The following is an 18,095-nucleotide window of genomic DNA, read 5'->3' on the forward strand; positions in this document are numbered from 1 at the left end:
TCTTCATAGTCAATCTCTTCCCTTCTCTCCCTGCCCCAGGAAAAACTGCCCTGATTTGTATTACTATAGATTAGTTTTGCTTTTTTTAGAATTTCACGTAAGTGGAATTATACAGTATGTACTCTTTTGGGTATGACTTTTTTTGTTTAACATAGTACATTTGAGATTTAGTGGTGGTGGTGTGCATATAATTGTTCATTCCTTTTTAAAAATTTTTTGGTAAAATATACATAATATTTACCATTTTACTCATTTTAAGTGTATAAGTCAGTGGCATTAAGTATATTCGTAGTGTTGTACAACCAACGCCACTATTTACAGAAATTTTTATCATCATCCTAAACAGAAACTTTGTATCTGTTAATAACTCTATTTCCCCTTACCCCCAGTCCCTGGCGACCTCTATTTTACTTTCTGTCTCTATGAATTTGCCTATTCTAAGTACCTCATGTAAGTGGAATCATAATACAATATTTGTCCTTCATGTCTGTTTTCTTTTTTCACTTAGCATATTTTCAATGTTCACACTAAAGCATTTATCAGTTTCATTCACCTTTAAGGCTGAGTAATTCCATTGTATGTATATACCACGATTTGTTTATCCATCCATATGTTGACAGATACATGGATTTGTTCATTTCTTTTTATTGCTAAGCAGTATTCCATTGTATGGATACACCACAATTAGTTCATCTGTTCATCTCATGGACCTTTGGATTATTTCCAATTTCTGGCTATTAAGAACAGTCCTTGAGCGGGCCTATACATCCATTTCTCTTGGGTAAATACTTAGAGGAGTACAACGGCTGGATCACATTGTAGGTATGAATTTAGTTTTTAAAGAAACGCCAAACTTTTTCAAAATGGCTGAAAATTATCAATGGATTAAGGTTCCAAGCACTCCACATCCTCGCCAGTCTTTAATTTTAGCCTGTTCGGTGGGGTTGTGGGAGTTCTGATTAGAACGGCCCTGATGAATAATCATATTAAACATCTTTTCACAGGTTTATTCGCTATTTATATTCTTTTGTGAATGATCTGTTCAAATCCTTTGTCCATTAAAAAAAGGGGGGGTGTTCATACCTATTTTTGCAATTAATGTCTGCCGGGCACTATGCTCATTATTGCTCGTGGCTTTATATGTTTTAACTAACCACCGCCCTGTACAGAGATAGTAACGGTGCAAGGCTTGGCCGCGGAGTACGGACGGGATCGCTCCGATACGGAATGGCTCGAACCAATCTGGGCAGGGACCACAGCTCCTGAAGGCTCGCGCCATGATTGGCCGAAGGAGCACTTCCTCAGGCACTTCCGACTCCCGGCCGGCCCGAAACATCAGTAATTGGCTGGGCTGGCCCAGCGCGAGTCTTCGCGGGAGTTGTAGTTCTTGGGGCTCTGCTGGGGACGCCGGGAAGGGCCGGTGGTCAGAGGCCGGGAGCGGCAGTTGGGCTTGGTCGTGGCTGTTGACACTATGTCCCGCGTGTCGGTGCCCTGCCATGTGAAAGGCACCGTGGCCCTGCAGGTGGGCGACGTGCGAACCTCCCAAGGCCGGCCAGGTGTGCTGGTCATCGATGTCACCTTCCCCAGCGTCGCGCCCTTCGAGGTGAGCAAGCCCCGTGGGCGCGACCGGGGCTCCTGGGCGGGGCTGCCCTGGGAACTCGGGCGTGTCCCAGGCATTTAATTTTTTACCGAAAGCCTCTGCAGTGTCCTCGCCCTTGCAAATCAGTTAACCATTTATTTATTACTTCAGTTAACACATGTTTACCGGAATGCAGTTTTCTGTCCTGTTGTCTTCAACATCTCTCCCCAATGTCCAGGACAGGGCAGGCGTAGAAGTGCCAAGATAGTAGAGTGATGCTGGAAATACAATTGTGAACCAAACAGAGGTGAAAGGTGAAATTTTGTTCCTGGCCACTGGGCGGGGGATCATTAGACAATGAGTTACTCCGACACCTGCCTCCTGCCCATTCCCTATCGTCCCTGCTGGAGGTCAGGTTCAGCGCATTCCTCATCAGGATCCCCCCAGTGGCTCCAGTCTCCAATCTCCAGTTGCCCGTCCACATCTGCTGGCAGAGTGACTGACACTACAAGACCTCAGCACACAGGACAAAGCCCACTTTCTAATGGCTTGGCCTTTGGAGCCACTCTGTGTCTGTGCCCCGCCTGCCTCTTGACCCCATGCACTTTGTCCCGTAGCATGTGGTCCTCTAACAAGCAATTCCTTACGTAAGCTGGGAAACTTCACTAAAAGGCCCAGCCCTGTAAATACTGATTCAGTAGGTCTGGGGTGGAGCCTGTACATTTATATCTAAAAAAACAAAACTTATTCAGGTGATTCTGATGAGTGTCCAGTGATGAGAATTGCTGTAGCCAGGCTGAATCACTGCTGTTTCAGGAGTGTGCCAGGTTTTCTCACCCTTTGGTGACCCTTTGCTTATGTTACTTTTACACTGTCTCTTTCCCAGTCCACTTGGTGAACTCCTTCTTTTTAAGTAATCTCTACGCCCAATGTGGGACTCGAACTTACAACCCCAAGATCAAGAGTTGCATGCTTTACTGACTGAGACAGCCAGGAGCCCCTGAACTCCTCCTTCTTGAGGCCTCATTTTGTACATTTTCTGCCTCCTCCAGAGTTAGGATTCTGGCAGCATCTTAGACTTGTGACCAGATATGCGGTCATGGTTTATTTGCATGACCTGCTCATTTGGACTGTGAGCTCTTCTAGGAAAGTGAAATTGTCTTTGGGCCCCAGTAGATGCTTATTGAAATTGTTAGATTGGTAGAAGAGTACATTCCTAAGGGGAGGAGGAGATGGTATGTTTGAGCCTCTCCAGCCCTGGGCCTGGGTCTGATTTGTCACGGTGGGTTGTGTGTGCTCTAGTTACAGGAGATCATGTTTAAGAATTACTACACAGCCTTTCTGAGCATCCGTGTTCGCCAACACACCTCAACGCACACACCGGCCAAGTGGGTGACCTGCTTGCGGGACTATTGCCTCATGCCCGACCCGCACAGTGAGGAGGGAGCCCAGGAGTATGTATCGTTGTTCAAGCACCAGGTCAGCTGGGACTCAGCATGGCTAGGGAAGTCCAAATGAGGGCTCAACAGGGGGTCTGGGGATTGGGCTAGGATACCTGGAGGGAAGAGGGGAGGCAAGGCTGGCCTGGGCTTGTGCCCTGGAGGGATTACTGTTCTTTCCTTCCTAAAGTTCTGGGGAGGCAGCGTCTTGGCTCATTGCTGGTTGACAGGCTCTTGGGCAGTGAGCTAGGGCCTTGCTGGGTCCTTGTGTGTGTGTGTGTGTATCTATGTCAGATGCTGTGTGACATGGCCAGAGTACTGGAGCTGCGCCTGATTCTGCGACAGCCATCACCACTGTGGCTGTCTTTCACAGTGGAGGAACTGCAGATTTACCAGCAGGGACCAAAGGTAAGTGACCAGCTCAGAGCTGTTGGTTGGCCCTTTTGCTAGGAGGCTCTTAGCTATGGGTAGGAGAGCTGGGTGGGGGCTGGGAGTGGACAGTAAGACTCAGAAGGAAATTAGCCAGGAGAGAATGCTGGAAGCTAAGGGTGAGAGGTGAGGTCATGTCCTCGTATCCCCTGACCTTTGAGGCCACCTGCCCCTCTCAGAGCTTGAGCCTTCAGGTGCTGGGAGATACTTCTGTTCCTTGTATTCCCGGGGGCTCCTGCATACCAGAAGAGCTTAGGTAGTCTCTAGGTTCTTAGGTAGTCTGACTGCCCTGTGGACCTCATGGACCCCTGGACAGGGTTTTCTCAGTGTCTGAGGCCCTGGTGCCCTTTTCTCTTCTCTGAGGACCTTGGAATCTGGTCCTAGGGCTTTTCCACTCTGCCTCCTTCAGGGCAGTATGCCTTTGCTTTGCAGAGCCCCTCCATGACCTTCCCCAAGTGGCTCTCCCACCCAGTGCCTTGTGAGCAGCCTGCTCCCCTCATTGAGGTAAGCCCTCATCGTGGGTCAGAACCATGTGTGGACAGCTCTTGTGTCCAGCACAGGCCCAGGTGGGCCTCTTTCTGCAAGAATCTGGGGCTGGACCCAGGGCCCTTTGTTCACTCTGTGCCATCTTCCTCTTGGGTGGTCCATGGGATTTGAGACGTCTCTGAGTGGGACTGGGCTGCTTCCTGCACATCAGGCACCAACCTCATGTTTCACAAGGCATCTGGGAATGTTACTGGTCTCAGTTGGAGGGCCCCATAGCCCAACTTGGCCTCTCTGGAGCTTCAAGGGCACTGCTGGGGAGATACCCATGGCCACTGACCCCTCCTTCTGGAGCAGGGTCTCCCAGACCCCAGCAGGGTCTCCTCCGAGGTGCAGCAGATGTGGGCGCTGACAGAGATGATCCGGGCCAGTCACACCTCCACAAGGATCGGCCGCTTTGATGTGAGTGATCGCTTCCCTCTGCCTTGCTCCCATTGCCCTGAGCACGTCAGATATGATGGTCTTTTGTTTTGCAGGTGGATGGCTGTTATGACCTGAACTTGCTCTCCTACACTTGAACCGTGGCTGTTAGCCAAGATGTTGGCCTTCCGTGCCCACCCAGACCCAGTTTGGGCCACCAGAGGCTGAAGTGCTTTCCCCGTGCATTCTGAGTGCTGCCTGCATGCCCACTGGGTCTGGGCCGCGCTCACCCATTCAGGATTCCTGGGGCTCACTGTGTTGCTTCAGCATGAGCTCTCGGCAGGGGTGTACTCTGTCCTCATCCGACTGCAACCTGAAACTCCTTTTTCTACCCTAAAAACACTTCAGTTCTATTTGCTAAGAATCCCCTTGTGCCCTCTGCTCCTTCTGCCAACATGCACACTCCAGTCTCCTGCCTGCTGCTTCACCCTGAGTGCAGTGGGTTGGGGTGACCTAGTAAACCTGCTCTAACTACAGCTGAAAGGCTGCTGTAGCCATCACACTCCTAGTTTGGAAGCTTGAGGGAAAAACAGGAGCCCATTTCTTCTTTCTGCGCCCTCTAGTGGTCTTCTTTCCCTTTGTGTTATGCCTGTAAGAAGAAATTTCCTTTCTTAACTCTTGCTGCCTACCTAGTGAGCAAAGCTGGAGATTTGGGCAGCCTGAACCCCTTGGTCCCTGAGCTGGCTCCTGGATGTGTGTTCAAATGGGTCTTCCCATCCAGCCCCGGCAGGTGTCTCCGGCAAGGCCGGGGTCTGAGAATGAGTTCTGGGACCTTGGTGCCCAAAGTACTTCCTTGTCCGTTCTCCCAGCTGCCCCCTTCCAAGAGTTATGCTCAGTGTGATGAAAGATCAACCTAGGTAGGGTGTGGGTCCAGGTGAGCGCTCTTATTGGTGTCTAAGAGGCTGAGGTCTGCTACAACCCCAGGCCTGCTGCTGAATAGGGCAGGCTGCTCTTAAGGGAAAATCTTCCTTCTCCGTTTTTTTCTGGCTTTGCCCCCAGGGGCTATGATGCAGCAGTACTCTATAACTTGTGCTAGACCTGGAAAATTGGACATTTGTGCGGCTCAACAGCTTTCTGGAGGAAGGTCAGCCCCCTTTTGGTGGCCACCCTCTGCTCTTACCAGAGTTCTTGCAGGTGTTATCTGCAGGGTCTTGCAGTTATCTTGCACGTGCCTGCAGGGTCATTTACTTAGCCCCATTCAGCTTTTGCTACGAGGGTAATGACCACGATCCTGTGCTCAGGGAGTAGCAGCCCTCAGAGAGGGAGTGTGTGTGTGTGTGTGTGTGTGTGTGTGTGTAAGAGAGTGGGGGGAGGTCCCTGGGGGTGTAGTGTGTAAGAGAGTGGGGGCTGGTGTCTGGGGCGGTGGCAGGGACCGTGCTTCATTCATGCCCGGCATAGGGCGTAGTGTGCAGCAAGATCAATAAACACTTGTGGAATGCATGACTGCTGGTTGCCTGTGTCCTCCCAGTGGGAGAGCCAGAGACCCTCACTAGAGGCGGGATTACTGATGCGCTCAGCCCACCAGGCCGGCTCCACCCTCCTGCGTCCTCTCCGCCCCCTCCCCTCCCCCCATGTGACCTTACACTGCTGATGTCCTGAATGCGCAATTCAGGCCTTTTGGCCTTTTATAGAACTTTGATCTTTTGGAGGCAGGGCTGTCAGCAAGGGGAGGTCTAGCCCCTAGCTCTGTCTCTGAGCCGCTTAACTGGTTTGGATTGCCTAATCTACCCTGGAAGATCAGCTGGAACTGCCTGGGGCTGTTTCCCTACAGATTGGAGTCACTGCACACTGCTTGAAAGCCCCGCCTGCCCTTTGGGCTGCCTTCCTTTGGGGCTGCCCTCCTTTGGGGCTGCCCGCCCCTTCTGATCCCCTTTGTGGGAGACAGACCTGTCCAAGCAGAGCCGGGACTACATCTCCCAGCGTGCCTGGCAGAGTGGTGGCCTCTGAGTGCCGGCTGCACTGGCTGCGGGCAACAATGCAGCGGGCAGTGAGCATGGTGGCCCAGCTGGGCTTGCGGCTGCAGGCGCTCCCGTCCGCCCTCCGCCGTCCACTCAGCTGCGCACAGGTGGGATCGAGGGTGCCGGGGCATGGTGCCAATTTTGGAGGTGGGGGAGGGAGGAGGGTGGAGGCCGGGACACTGGTGGCCCTGAACCCAGCCACCCGCAGGACGTACTCCGCAGGACACCACTCTATGACTTCCACCTGGCTCATGGCGGGAAGATGGTGGCGTTTGCAGGCTGGAGTCTGCCTGTGCAGTACCGGGACAGCCACGTTGACTCACACCTGCACACACGCCGGCACTGCTCGCTCTTTGACGTGTCCCACATGCTGCAGGTGAGTCAGGGGAGCACCCTGGCTGCCTAATCAAGGCTTCTTCCCCATCTACAGTGGTGCAACCCTTGGCTTTGTGGGGAGCTGGGTTCCAGGGGCCACCACCCTCGCAGACGAGGTAGAGGTCTCCGGTGGCATAGACTATGGCCCCCAGGACATTACCTCAGAGGGCTCTTGGTTGTCTCCTCTTTAATCTCCTCAGCCTGCTCCCACTCAGTGGTGTGCCTCTGTGTCCTGGGTTCCCCCGGGGCTGGCGCCCATTCCCATTGGCTCTCCTGGGTGTTGGTTTGGAAAAGGGGGTATTTCAGGATGGTGCTGGGCCCTTTCAAGTTCCCTAACCTCCCCCATTGCACCCTCTCCTGTATTGGCAGATGTGGGGGAATCAGAGGATGGGGCTCTGCCACCTGTGGAATCAAGGGACTGCTCAGGCATTTTGGCTGGGTTGGACTGGACTGTGGACAGCAGGGAGGATACCTCCTTGATCAGTGGCCTGAGGTTTTTGATCTCTTTCCCAGACCAAGATACTTGGTTGTGACCGGGTGAAGCTGATGGAGAGTCTAGTGGTTGGAGATATTGCAGAGCTAAGACCAAACCAGGTGGGCCCCTGTTCTCTCCCATTTCTGCTCAGTGGGTGTTCTTAGTCTTCAGCCAGCAAATGGGAAGGGTGCGGACACAGTGGTGGCTCAGACACAGCTTCTCAGGGCTTGCAGTCTTGGGGAATGGGGTCCCTGAGTCAAGTCCAGATGTCCAGTTATCTGCAGGGAGGGGGCTTATTCCATCCTTACCACATCAGGCTGGGAAGCCAGAAACCTATGACCTGTTTTGTAACCTTCCATGCTGTCAAACCCCTTGCAATGCAAAGGTAGTCCCTAAACCAGCAGCCTCATCATCACGAAGAGCTTGTTAGGAATACACTCTCAGGCCCTGCTCCAGATGTGCTGAATCAGAACCTGCGTTTTAACAAGATCCCCAGGTGATTCGTGTGATCCGTCAACCTCAGGCTCTGTCCATCCAGTGGGGAGGCTGTGAGGCCAGCCTCATGGTATTCTGGAGTATTGCTGTGGCACTCTCGGGATCATCAAGATGGACTTTGAAGTCTCTGTCTTGGGGTTTGGGGCATGGACTGAGTTGTCTCAGGTCTGGGTGGGATGAAGCAAGTCCTAGATGCCCTGGATAAAGTGTGAAGTGGGGCTGTCAGTACTGAGTGGGGAGAAGTACAGAGGCTCCACCAGATCAGGGAGGTCTCAGACCCAAGATGGGGAAGGCATAAAAAACTTTCTCAGCGCATGAGGATCAAAAGCCCTGGGCTTGGGCGGGGGGCCTGGGCTTACCTAGCCTAGCTCCTTGCCCCTCCTCCCCTCCTAGCCCTTTGCTTGAGGGTTCGTGGATTTCTGGTGGCTGAGTGGGCCCAGGGGTGTGTCTGACTCATACTTGAACTGGGCCTCCTGGACCTGGAGGCAAAGATGTTCCACTTTGGCACTAGGGGACACTGTCGCTGTTTACCAATGAGGCCGGAGGCATCTTAGATGACTTGATTGTGACCAGCACATCTGAGGGGTACCTGTATGTGGTGTCCAACGCTGGCTGCCGAGACAAGGACTTGGCTCTCATGCAGGTACACACCCTTTGTGTTCTAAGTACCCTGTCTTTGCTCACAGAGCAGCATCCTTGTTGTCCAGGACAGACCTGGCAGGGACAAGGGGCTCAGACAATGGCTCTTTTGAGTGAATGAACAGCAGGCCCTCCATGGAGAATGCCAGGTTTCAGTGATGGGGGAGTAGGGAAGATGAGACTGGCCCCCGCTCCCAAGCAAGCATCCTCTGGTGAAGGTGGAGGCTGGAGCCCGATGTGAGTATTGGCGGACCTGGGCTTGGGTCATTCCTACCACTTAGTTATATGACCTTGTAAGATGGGAACAAGCCTACTCTGCCCAGCTCTTCAGCTCTCAGCCCGCAGTAGGTGCTCAGTAAGCGGTCCCAGAAGCTGATGAGGTGTTTCTGTCTTTCCTTTCAGGACAAGGTCGGGGAGCTTCAGAACGAGGGCAGTGATGTGAGCCTGGAGGTGGTAGATAATGCCTTGCTAGCCCTGCAAGGTGAGCAGGACAGGCTAGGGTTGGAGTCGACCTTTGCCTTGCTGGCTTTTTTGACTGCTTAGCATAGGAACCATTCCAGGAGGAAGGTGTGGACGGTGTGGTATTTGTGTGCCCTAATTCTAAGTTTGGAATTACGCCCTCCCTCTACCTGCTATAAGGTTCAGGGGCTGTGGGCAAGAGCATCTTCACTCACCTGCAGAGTAGGACTTGCTCAGTCCTTACTCTGGCCCCTGAGTAGGGGCTGGGTCCAGGTTTTAGGGGAAACTGGGACCTGGACACTGGGTCACTGGCTCCCTGGGCCCAGGCCCCACTGCAGCGCAGGTGTTGCAGGCCGGCGTGGCAGATGACCTGAGGAAATTGCCCTTCATGACCAGTGCTGTGATGGAGGTGTTCGGTGTGTCTGGCTGCCGTGTGACCCGCTGCGGCTACACAGGAGAGGACGGTGTGGAGGTATGTCAAGAAGTGGGTGTAGGGTAGTGCAGGGCATCCACTCTGGACCCAGTTGCCCATCAGCTCTCTGGTGTCCCATGCAGATCTCCGTGCCAGCTGCGACGGCAGTCCATCTGGCCACAGCTCTGCTGGAAAACCCAGAGGTGAAGCTGGCAGGGCTGGCGGCCCGGGACAGCCTGCGCCTGGAGGCAGGCCTCTGCCTGTATGGGAGTGACATCGATGAACACACCACGCCTGTGGAAGGCAGCCTCAGCTGGACATTGGGTGAGTTGGGCTAGTACTCAGGGATAGAATCCTGAAGGCTGGAGTGGCCAGCCCATGACTGCTCCCAAGGCTGTGTACCCCGGAGCAAGTGACTCAGCCTCCCTAAGCCTCCTATCCCTGAAGTTGCCACTGTGGCTTTGCCCATTAGACGCTGAGGATCTTCAGCTGGCTGAGGTGGGCAGCACAGCCTCTAAGAGCTGAGGATGGGCGGTGGGTGGCTGACTGCATTGCAAGGGAGGAATGGGGCTTCTGGATGGATGTTACTTGGGGTCCCACTAACTAGGACCTGCTGTGGCCAGGAGCCTTATGGACTGTGGCTTAATCCTTGTGTGTCATGCTTCAGGGAAGCGCCGCCGAGCCGCCATGGACTTCCCTGGAGCCTCGGTCATTGTTGCCCAGCTGAAGGGCAGGGTGCAGCGGAGACGTGTGGGGTTAATGTGCGAGGGGGCGCCCATGCGGGCGCACAGCCCCATCCTGAATACGGAGGGCACCGTGATTGGTAGGTGAACCAGAGAAGTTGGAGGGCCCTTGTCCTTTCCCCAGGAAGGTGGGCATTGGACTGGCAAGGTGATGCTGACATACGGCCTCTGCTCACACAGGTACTGTGACCAGTGGCTGCCCCTCTCCCTGCCTGAAGAAGAACGTGGCCATGGGTTATGTGCCCTATGAGTATAGTCGGCCAGGTACCCCACTGCTGGTAGAGGTGCGGCGGAAGCAGCAAATGGCTGTGGTCAGCAAGATGCCCTTTGTGACCACAAATTACTATACCCTCAAGTGAAATTGGCTTGGGGCAGGGCCCCTCCCATCCAGGAGCCTGGACCTGGAGGGCATTCTACAAGGGTTAGGAAGCTAAGGCTGAATACACTGGGGGTAGGTGGCTAGGGTGGAGGTTGGTTCTGGTTGTCTGGTTGAGGGGGGGCCCATGCCACTTATTCCCACCCCCCTCCTGTGCCTTTCCAACTTCAAGACCCCATTTTTGAGCAAGGGACCAGCTCATGCAATGTCAGCCTGTGCCCCCACCGACCTCATTCTTGTCTGCCTCCCGGAGGGCTGTGGAAAGCTTTAGTTCTGGCATCCATCCCTTCCACTCGGCCAGGTGCTGGCCGTGGAGCAGAGGCTTACATTTAGGGAATAAAGCCTGCCCAACCTACCTCACCAGGGTTTCTCACACTGCAAAAGGGTTATTACCTTGGGCAGTGCCAGCCATCTCCTTCAGTTTACTTTCCATGAATGCAAACTGCTGCCTCTCCCTGGGTCGGAATGATTCCTGACTCACTGAGGGCTGGCCCTGTAGGCCTGCTGTGCCTGTGTAAACTCGGGGACAGCTGAGGAGGCACAGACTCACTCGTCCACATTCCCGAGTTAGCCCAGCCTACTGCCCAGTAGCAGACCATGCCAGGCTCACCACCTGTTCTGAGCCCCAGGGCTGTTGTAGGACAGGCTGGGCCTCCTCCTGGACTTGACTTACCCTGGCTGACCTTTGCCCCTGGGGCCCATTACTGGACTCCACTGACTTCTAAAATAACATTAAATGAGCTTTCTTTTCTTCTTGCTTGCCAGCCTCTAGCTTCATTGTGTTTTGTCCACATGGTTCCTGGGGTGCCAGCCCAATGCCAGTTTGCCTGGCCTCTGAGGCAGGCTCAGAGTGGGTTCCCCCTGAGAGGGGCAGGTCTATAAAAACTAATGAGGATAAAGCCCCTTCCTGTCGGGCACTCACTACTGCTCCTCCAGGGGGCTGGCATCACCTCTCCACCTCTGCAAGTCGTTGCATTCTGGGCGCTGAGGGGCAGTAGCCCCCCATGTTCCCTCTCCAGTTTCCCCTGTGCATGCACACCCTTGTCCTGTCTGAATAATCACACAGCTGATGCACTTACACATTTAATAAGCCACATCCTCAGTTGAACCTGGGGTGAAACGTGAGACCCTGATTCTGTGTGGTGGTGTCAGTGGGTGGGGCTGGGGCTGCAAAACCGTCATCCTACCAGCCAGAAGGTAGCTCCGGAGTAGGTACACGTCCATCAGTGCAGTGTGGTCCTACTCCCAGTGCACCTCTGCTGCCAAGGTGGCCTAGCCAAAGGCTGCTGGTTGGAAATGTGACCTCTAATAGAGGAAGCAGGCGGCGGGACACTGAGGTAGCCCAGCAGAAGCGGGTAGGAGTACGGCCTTCAGGAAACGAGGCGGTTCTAGCGGTACGCTGCTTTCAGAAATGGCACATGCCACCCACACCTTTGGAAGCTCCCCTGGCCCACTGTGTAGGTGGCAGGCCTGTGGCTCTTCCCGGTTGAGGGTTCTTGGGGGCTGAGATGGTGCTAGTGGGGAGCCTGTGGCCTCTTAGGATGAAGCTCCTGTGGTTCCCGGTCAAGATGGGAAGTGATGAAGCTGCAGGGCATGGTGGGGCAGCGCCACTCCACATTAACTGTCTCCCTATGAAGGGGCAGGGTACAACCCCATGGGCACTTAAAACGGTGGGGGTGGAAGGTCACCCCCCGGGGCTCAGTCTCTTTCAGGTACCCAGCTTCCCAACAAGAACGACTGAGAGGAGTATGAATGAGGTGGCTCATTCCATAGCCTGGCTCATACCTGGAAAGCTCTGGATGGGCCAGGGAGGTGGGTGTTTGGTGCCTCCAAGTCCGGATGGTCCAGCTCCCCCTGCCTTACACTTGAATGGCCGGCTAAGTAACTACAGAGTGAAAGGCCATGTCCGATCCAGAATTCCCTGGCTCCCTGCCCACAAAGCAAAAACAAAGTCAAGAGACCTAGAGCTTAGGGGTCAACAGACTTCTCTTACAAATCCCAGAGCTGGTCAACCTCAAGTTTCCTCTCAGGATAAATTTCTATGGGGTCACATCCCAGGGGGGTGGCAAGAGGGACAGGAAAAAGCCAGAGCAGAAAATGGACTGTTGGCCTCCCCAACCCAGAGGCTTCTCCTGAGCTGACCCCTGAGAGAGGAGGGAGGAGCATGCCTTCTCCTTAAGGCACCCAGATCAAGGTAGAGGCAAATTTTACTGGCCCAATGCTTGGGGCTGCTGGAGGCAAGGCCAAGAGCAGTGGAGGCCCAGGCCTGCAAGCACTGGGGTACTCCCTGCCCCCAACCCTGACCTCCCGGCCGTTGTCTCTGGGGTCTGGGCAGCAGCAGAACCCAGTGTGAGAACCAGCAGACCCGGTGATGTCCCTGGAGATCCCTCTGCTGCCTTCCCTTATTCTCTGTGGGTTTTGAGAGGTTCGTTTGCTGTTGTTTCCCTAAAAATGGAGAGAAGAGAGGGGTTATTCCACCGGCAGCCCAACAGTCTCTGATTGGCTCTCTCTAGCCCTTTAGGGGCTGAGGTGGGCTCAGTAAGGCCACACTACAACCTAGACCGCTCTACTGAGTTCCCACAGCCCACACTGGGTCCCCCACCTTTATCCTGTTGACAAATTCTTCCTCCTGGTTCCTCGCCTTATCATGGTGTTCCTGTCTTTCCCCAGTTGCCCAGGATCTGGGCAGTGGCAGGCCTCCTAACTGGCTTCTTGCCTTCTCTATTGGACCCTTTATCTTCTTGCCATGAAGCAGGCAGTTACAAAGACAAATTAGATCAGGCCATAGCCTGGCTGAGTCCTTCAATAGTTTCCTGAGATTTAGGATAGGGTTTCATGGTCCCTCCATGCCTTCATGTTTGAGCTGCAGTGTCACAGCCTTGTCTAGTCTTCCAACATGACACTCTTGTTCTTGCCCTGGCTCTTGTGCTATCCATTCTCAGCCTGGTACACTTGACCACTCCCTAGCCTTTGCCCTCAGCTTAGCTGTTTGGGGAGAAAACTCTGACTGCCCTCACCCTCTGCTCTGCTGCTCTTCCCTTTTTTTTTTTTTTTTAATTTTTTTGCTGCCCTCCCTTTTAAATCTCTGGCTCCCCCTGTAAACAGGGACTCAGTTCTTGTTCTCTGGACCTAGTGTGGCCTCTGTCATATGGTAGGAGCTCAGAGATTAGTTGAGTGAATGCTGTGATTAGTGATTTGATGTTTTAGAAATGAGGAGGCTGACCCAGATGAGGCCAGTCAGTGCAATAAGGACAGAGGCTCCTGCCTTCTTAATTGAGGGGCTTGCAGTAGAGTGGAATCCAACAGACTTGCCACTTCAACTCTGAAATCACCACCAGCCTCACAGGTTGCTGAACAGCCTATTGACGGGCTGTTCAGAAATTGGTGTCACTTGAAGCCTGAGTTCTACTTGCAGGCCTTGGAGCTTTCTGCAAAGGCCACTAAACTGGTGGACTCCTGCCCTGAGAACTTCTTGCCCCTTTCCCTGGTCCCAGCACAGGCGTGTCCTCTGCCTGCCAAGCATGGGGTTGCCATGGGCACAGATTTACTCACCACGAAGTGAAATGCGTGGAGCCATCAGGTGTGGATCCGTTCTGGCCGCCCAGACCTGGGGGCAGGAACACATCCAGAGCTGCAGCAGGCTGGGGGTGGGGATCTGAGCAGGTATCAGCCCAGGTCAGGTTAGAGGCCAGTGGTGTTGTCTGGTGGAGTCTCGTGGGGGCCCTAAAGGGACTATAGTAGTGTCTGATGGAGGTTCAAGGGAACAATGAAAATGTAATGGGTGGACCGGGGTTTCTGGCATGAAATGGTATCTTGGCATGGGTCAGGGTACAGCGTTAAGTAGTGATAAGGTTCTTAGGGGATCAGTGGGAGTCTACGGGGTTCCGGGGAGCCCAATGGTACAGTCCGGTGGGGGTGGGGAGCCTCACCTGGGCGGTGATACAGCCCTGTCACCGTGCTCCCGTAGAACCCCCACGCCAGCTGGATGCCCAGGAGACTTAACACCAACCACAGTAGCAGCAGCTTGAAGAGAGTCACGCGCATGTCCTGCGCCTCCCACTCCCGCAGGAACTCGCTGCCCAGGGTGCCCAGCGCGCCCAGCACCGTAGTCGGCAGAGCCTGTAAGGACTGCCCAGACCAAGGCTCCGCCATGACTGGTCCATGCCCCACCCCGGGGACTGTCACTGTAGTCCCCACTGCGCAGGCGTCTGGTCTTCCGGGGCCAGGCCCGTTAGTGCGCACGCGTAAACCAGGCAAGGCGGGCCTACTTCGCTTGCGCGAAGAGTTGGCAGTTTGGGGCGGAGTACTAAAACCGCGCACGCGCACTAGCCCCACCCTGCTTACTTAAAGGATGAGTGAGTCGAGGAGCATAAAATAGCAACCGGGTCTTTTATAGCCCCGGAGTTCCCGTGATGCCCCACGCGGCTACAGTGATTGGTTAAGCGCCTTGCTGTTAGGGCGTGGACGCGCTCCTGAGCAATCGTGGCTGAGCTGTGAGTGCGCGCGCGCGCGCGAGGCCGCGGCTGGGGCTGGCTCGAGCCCGCTGGCACACGGGGGCGCGCACGTCGCTCCCCGCCCTCCCGCCGCCGACCGCCCTCGCTCGCTCGCGCTCCCCGCCCGCCGCCCGCCGTCCTCGGTCGGTTCTCTCGTTAGTCTGCTGCCGTCTCCTCAGCCACCCGCCCGTCTCCGAGCTTGCGACTCGCGGACAGGCGTCCTCGGCGCAGAGAGGCCGGACTGCGAGTCGTCGCCTGAGGTGAGCGAGAGGGTTCCCTCCTGGCGCCGCGGCGCCCCGGGCCCGCCCGCCCGGCACTCTTCCGGCCGCCCGCCGGCCCGCCGCCCCGCCGCGGCCGCGCCCCACCTGCTGCTCTCAGCCGGCTGCCCCTGGGTCCCGGCCTCTGCCCCTGCCTCCCGGCCCGGGCCCCGCTCCCCAAAGCGGCGGCCCCGCCCGCGCAGTCCCCGGAAGCGCGCCCCGCGGCCTCCCGCGCCCCTTCCCCCGCCCGGCCAGGCCTGGTGGAGCCCAAGCCGCCCGCCCGCGGTCCCCGGCTCTTCCTCTCTCACGGCTGTGCCGGGCAGGGCGGGGGCTTCGAGCCGGGCCCGGGCACCGCGCCGTGCAGCCGGCCCCGGCGAAGCGCGCGTGGCTGTCGGGGAGTTGAAATGGGAAAGAAAAACTCTTTACAACTCCATCTTGGCTTTTACATTGAATATGAAACATGAATCACCGTTTTATACAGGGTGAAGTCCAGTTATGTTTTGGGTAGATTTTCTTTTTAAATGCAGTATTCTCGGAGATTGTGTAAGTAAAGTACTGTTGAAATCTTATGGCTTAGGATTCTTGGGTATTGAAAAGGGAATTTTCCAGTTGAAAACATTTTTTTCATGATTTAAACTGTGTTGCATCGAAATAGAGTATTAATTTGCAATTTTGCTTAGTTTAAGTTACTGCCTTGATAGGAATCATCTAAACAGCTGTCCTTCGTTACCGATTGAACCCAGTTACAACCCGTCTTTATTAAATAGCACTGTTTGCACTCCGATTTGGTCAAAAGAATGTTTAGTAGTTTATGGTGGAAAATTGGCATCCTTTTTGCCTGAGTTGGTTTCACTTGTGTTTTTTAATGGTCCTGATTTAAAATTTTTACCAGTATTGGCGACTTGTTTCCTTCTTTTTGTGTTATTTTTAAGTTTGTGTTTGAAGTAAATGTTTCTTGCAGGTGTGCGGTCAGATTATAGTCCTCCCTGCCAGATTTGAAGGGAAAAAATACTTTTAAAAAATTCTTAAAAATGTTAAATTTGGTGAGAATTTTTCAGTCACTTAGTGTCAGATACCCAAATGTGTAACATGTATATACCATTGCATGATTGTCACTTTAGGTATGGCTAAGTTGGTAGAGATACTGGTACGAGCATTGGGCACAAGTGACATTGCTTGGCCTGAAAATACAAGACTAATTCTTAATTGTGAAGGGTAACTTACTTAAAGATCTCTTGATAAGTTGTCCGGAGAGTAGTTCCATCTACTTTTGTAGAGCAGTGGTGGCTCTTGAGGAACCCAACAAAATAGAAGAAAACTTGCTTTGTAAGTCAGAGTCTACTCCTAGAGTTATGGCTTCTGTTCTCATAAAAATCTGTACTAGATGGAAGAAGAGAATAGGAATCCACCAGCTTTTTCGTAGATCCAGGATTTTAGACCCAAAAGGAATCTTCAGGACTTAATATGGTTCAACCCCATTTGTAGATGAGGAAACTGAGTCCCAGAGACTTATGTAAATTTCCTAAGGTTATTTGTCCAGTCAGGTGCAGGCCAGAACCATTTTCTCTTACTGTATTCTCCTTGTGCTCTCAAACAGCTTGCTTAGAGTTAGGTAAAATTCGGAACGTAACTTATTTCCAGTGTTTTTTTTCCTTTTATGTGTTACTGATTTTATATATGTTGTGAGAATCTGAAAAATTCATTTTCTAAACAAATTTCAGTTCTTTAGCTTCACAACATTAGCCTCCCTGAAACTGGATGGTCCTGCAGAAGTTGATTGAAATACATAAATAAATATACAGGGTCCTTGGTTGGCCTAGTTTTAGCTTTAGGTGTTTGGGTTCTTTTTTTTTTCTATTGTAAGATTTATTTATCCATTAGAGAGAGAGAGAGAGCACGCGCACACGCGTGTGTGAGTGTGGGGAGGGGTTGAGGGAGAGGGAGAGAGAAACCATAGCAGACTCCTCCCTGAGCTCGGGCCAACTCCGGGCCCAGTCCCACGACCCCAAGATCATGATCTGAGCCAAAACAGAGAGTCAGATGCTTAACTGACTGCACCAGCTGGGGCCCCTGGGTGTTTGGGTCTTCTTGGGGGAAGAACTTCTTCCAAAGGGAGGCCCAGACTCCCCTGTTCCAAATCCAACTTAATTAGGTCAGGCCAAGATGTTACCATGTGACTGAGGGCTCTTTTGCCTATTGATTTGAGGTGAAATGGAGAGAAACTGCGCATATCAAGTACATAGTTCCCTGTGTATATGTGTGTGGTGGTAGTAGAGTGTTCTCGTTGTCCTGATTCTTACTAGGAGAGTGAAAACAGGTAGATCTTGAGGTGTTTCCTGTCCATGGAGTAGAGTTCAAGCAGTGACAGGAGGAGGAGTTGCTACTTTGGGACTTAGTTGTCCTAGAGCTGAGAGATTTATGTTAACTCTGTCAGAAGAAAGACTGATACTTCAACTTCGAAAAGAACTAATTTGGGCTTGCTGAGCTTCTATAGACAGCACTTTGGGTTTAATTGCACTAGTGATAATGATAAATGGTACATAATCACTGAATTTTAATCACATACATTTGTACTTGTAAAAGGTACCTGAAAGTTATTTTACCTTCCCTTACCTCTTAAGTTTATCCCTTTATCCCTGGCCAGTGGAACCTAGTTTGCCTGCACCTTCACTTTAAATGTAACTAAATTTTAAACGTGTTAACGTGCTCTTTGGGGATATGCTCACTGCTAAGTACTTAGGAGATTAATAAATTAAAATTTCCAAGACAGTTTAAAGTTCGTAATTACTGTAAAATTCCTATTTCAAGTGTTTCTATTTCAAATGACTCATTTTTAATCTGTGGTGCTGTAGTATTAAGTGAAGGCCTTGTATACTCATAATTATGGTAGTCATGTGACAGAAAATCAGATAGGCATTGAAGCTGCTCATTCTGGGTGTTGGTCTGAATTTATTGGTGCTTCCTCCAGATGATCCTGGTTAACATTTTGTAGTTAATAATGAT

General features: G+C 52.9%; 4 protein-coding genes across 7 annotated transcripts in view; 3 read left to right on the forward strand and 1 right to left on the reverse strand.

Annotated features, from left to right (window-relative positions):
• The first annotated feature begins 1,385 nt into the window (after positions 1-1,385).
• NICN1 (nicolin 1) lies at positions 1,386-5,850 on the forward strand. The gene is made up of 6 exons (XM_008703784.2): positions 1,386-1,603; positions 2,882-3,058; positions 3,313-3,426; positions 3,880-3,951; positions 4,288-4,392; positions 4,467-5,850. The coding sequence occupies exons 1-6, from the start codon at positions 1,472-1,474 to the stop codon at positions 4,506-4,508; spliced, it is 642 nt and encodes a 213-aa protein (XP_008702006.1). The 5' UTR covers positions 1,386-1,471; the 3' UTR covers positions 4,509-5,850.
• Positions 5,851-5,952: 102 nt separating this feature from the next.
• On the forward strand, positions 5,953-11,093 carry AMT (aminomethyltransferase). Its single transcript, XM_008703786.2, has 9 exons — positions 5,953-6,475; positions 6,577-6,744; positions 7,257-7,337; positions 8,225-8,356; positions 8,755-8,833; positions 9,138-9,283; positions 9,367-9,547; positions 9,891-10,046; positions 10,147-11,093. Exons 1-9 carry the CDS (start codon positions 6,386-6,388, stop codon positions 10,323-10,325), a joined length of 1,212 nt encoding a protein of 403 aa, XP_008702008.2. The 5' UTR covers positions 5,953-6,385; the 3' UTR covers positions 10,326-11,093.
• A 319-nt stretch (positions 11,094-11,412) lies between these two features.
• On the reverse strand, positions 11,413-14,729 carry TCTA (T cell leukemia translocation altered). 3 transcript variants are annotated; one of them, XR_571716.2, is made up of 4 exons: positions 14,272-14,729; positions 13,895-13,997; positions 12,647-12,787; positions 11,413-12,271 (listed from the first exon to the last, which is right to left on the reverse strand). XR_571716.2 is itself a non-coding variant. In XM_008703787.2 (3 exons), the coding sequence occupies exons 1-3, from the start codon at positions 14,492-14,494 to the stop codon at positions 12,745-12,747; spliced, it is 369 nt and encodes a 122-aa protein (XP_008702009.1). In that variant the 5' UTR covers positions 14,495-14,729; the 3' UTR covers positions 11,413-12,744. The 3 variants fall into 3 exon arrangements, 2 of the variants coding, with proteins under 2 accessions (XP_008702009.1, XP_008702010.1); XM_008703787.2 differs by having other exon boundaries at positions 11,413-12,787; XM_008703788.2 differs by having other exon boundaries at positions 11,413-12,787; positions 13,895-13,949; positions 14,272-14,727.
• A 173-nt stretch (positions 14,730-14,902) lies between these two features.
• RHOA (ras homolog family member A) overlaps positions 14,903-18,095 on the forward strand; it is a 56,411-nt gene continuing 53,218 nt past the window's right edge. For both annotated transcript variants that reach the window (XM_040628815.1, XM_040628816.1), the window contains exon 1: positions 14,903-15,095. The gene's annotated coding sequence lies outside the window, so the exon portion shown is untranslated. The remainder of the gene's footprint in view (positions 15,096-18,095) is intronic.

The sequence above is a fragment of the Ursus maritimus genome, unplaced genomic scaffold (assembly GCF_017311325.1).
Source record: "Ursus maritimus isolate PB19 unplaced genomic scaffold, ASM1731132v1 scaffold_14, whole genome shotgun sequence".
Taxonomy (NCBI): Eukaryota; Metazoa; Chordata; class Mammalia; order Carnivora; family Ursidae; genus Ursus; species Ursus maritimus.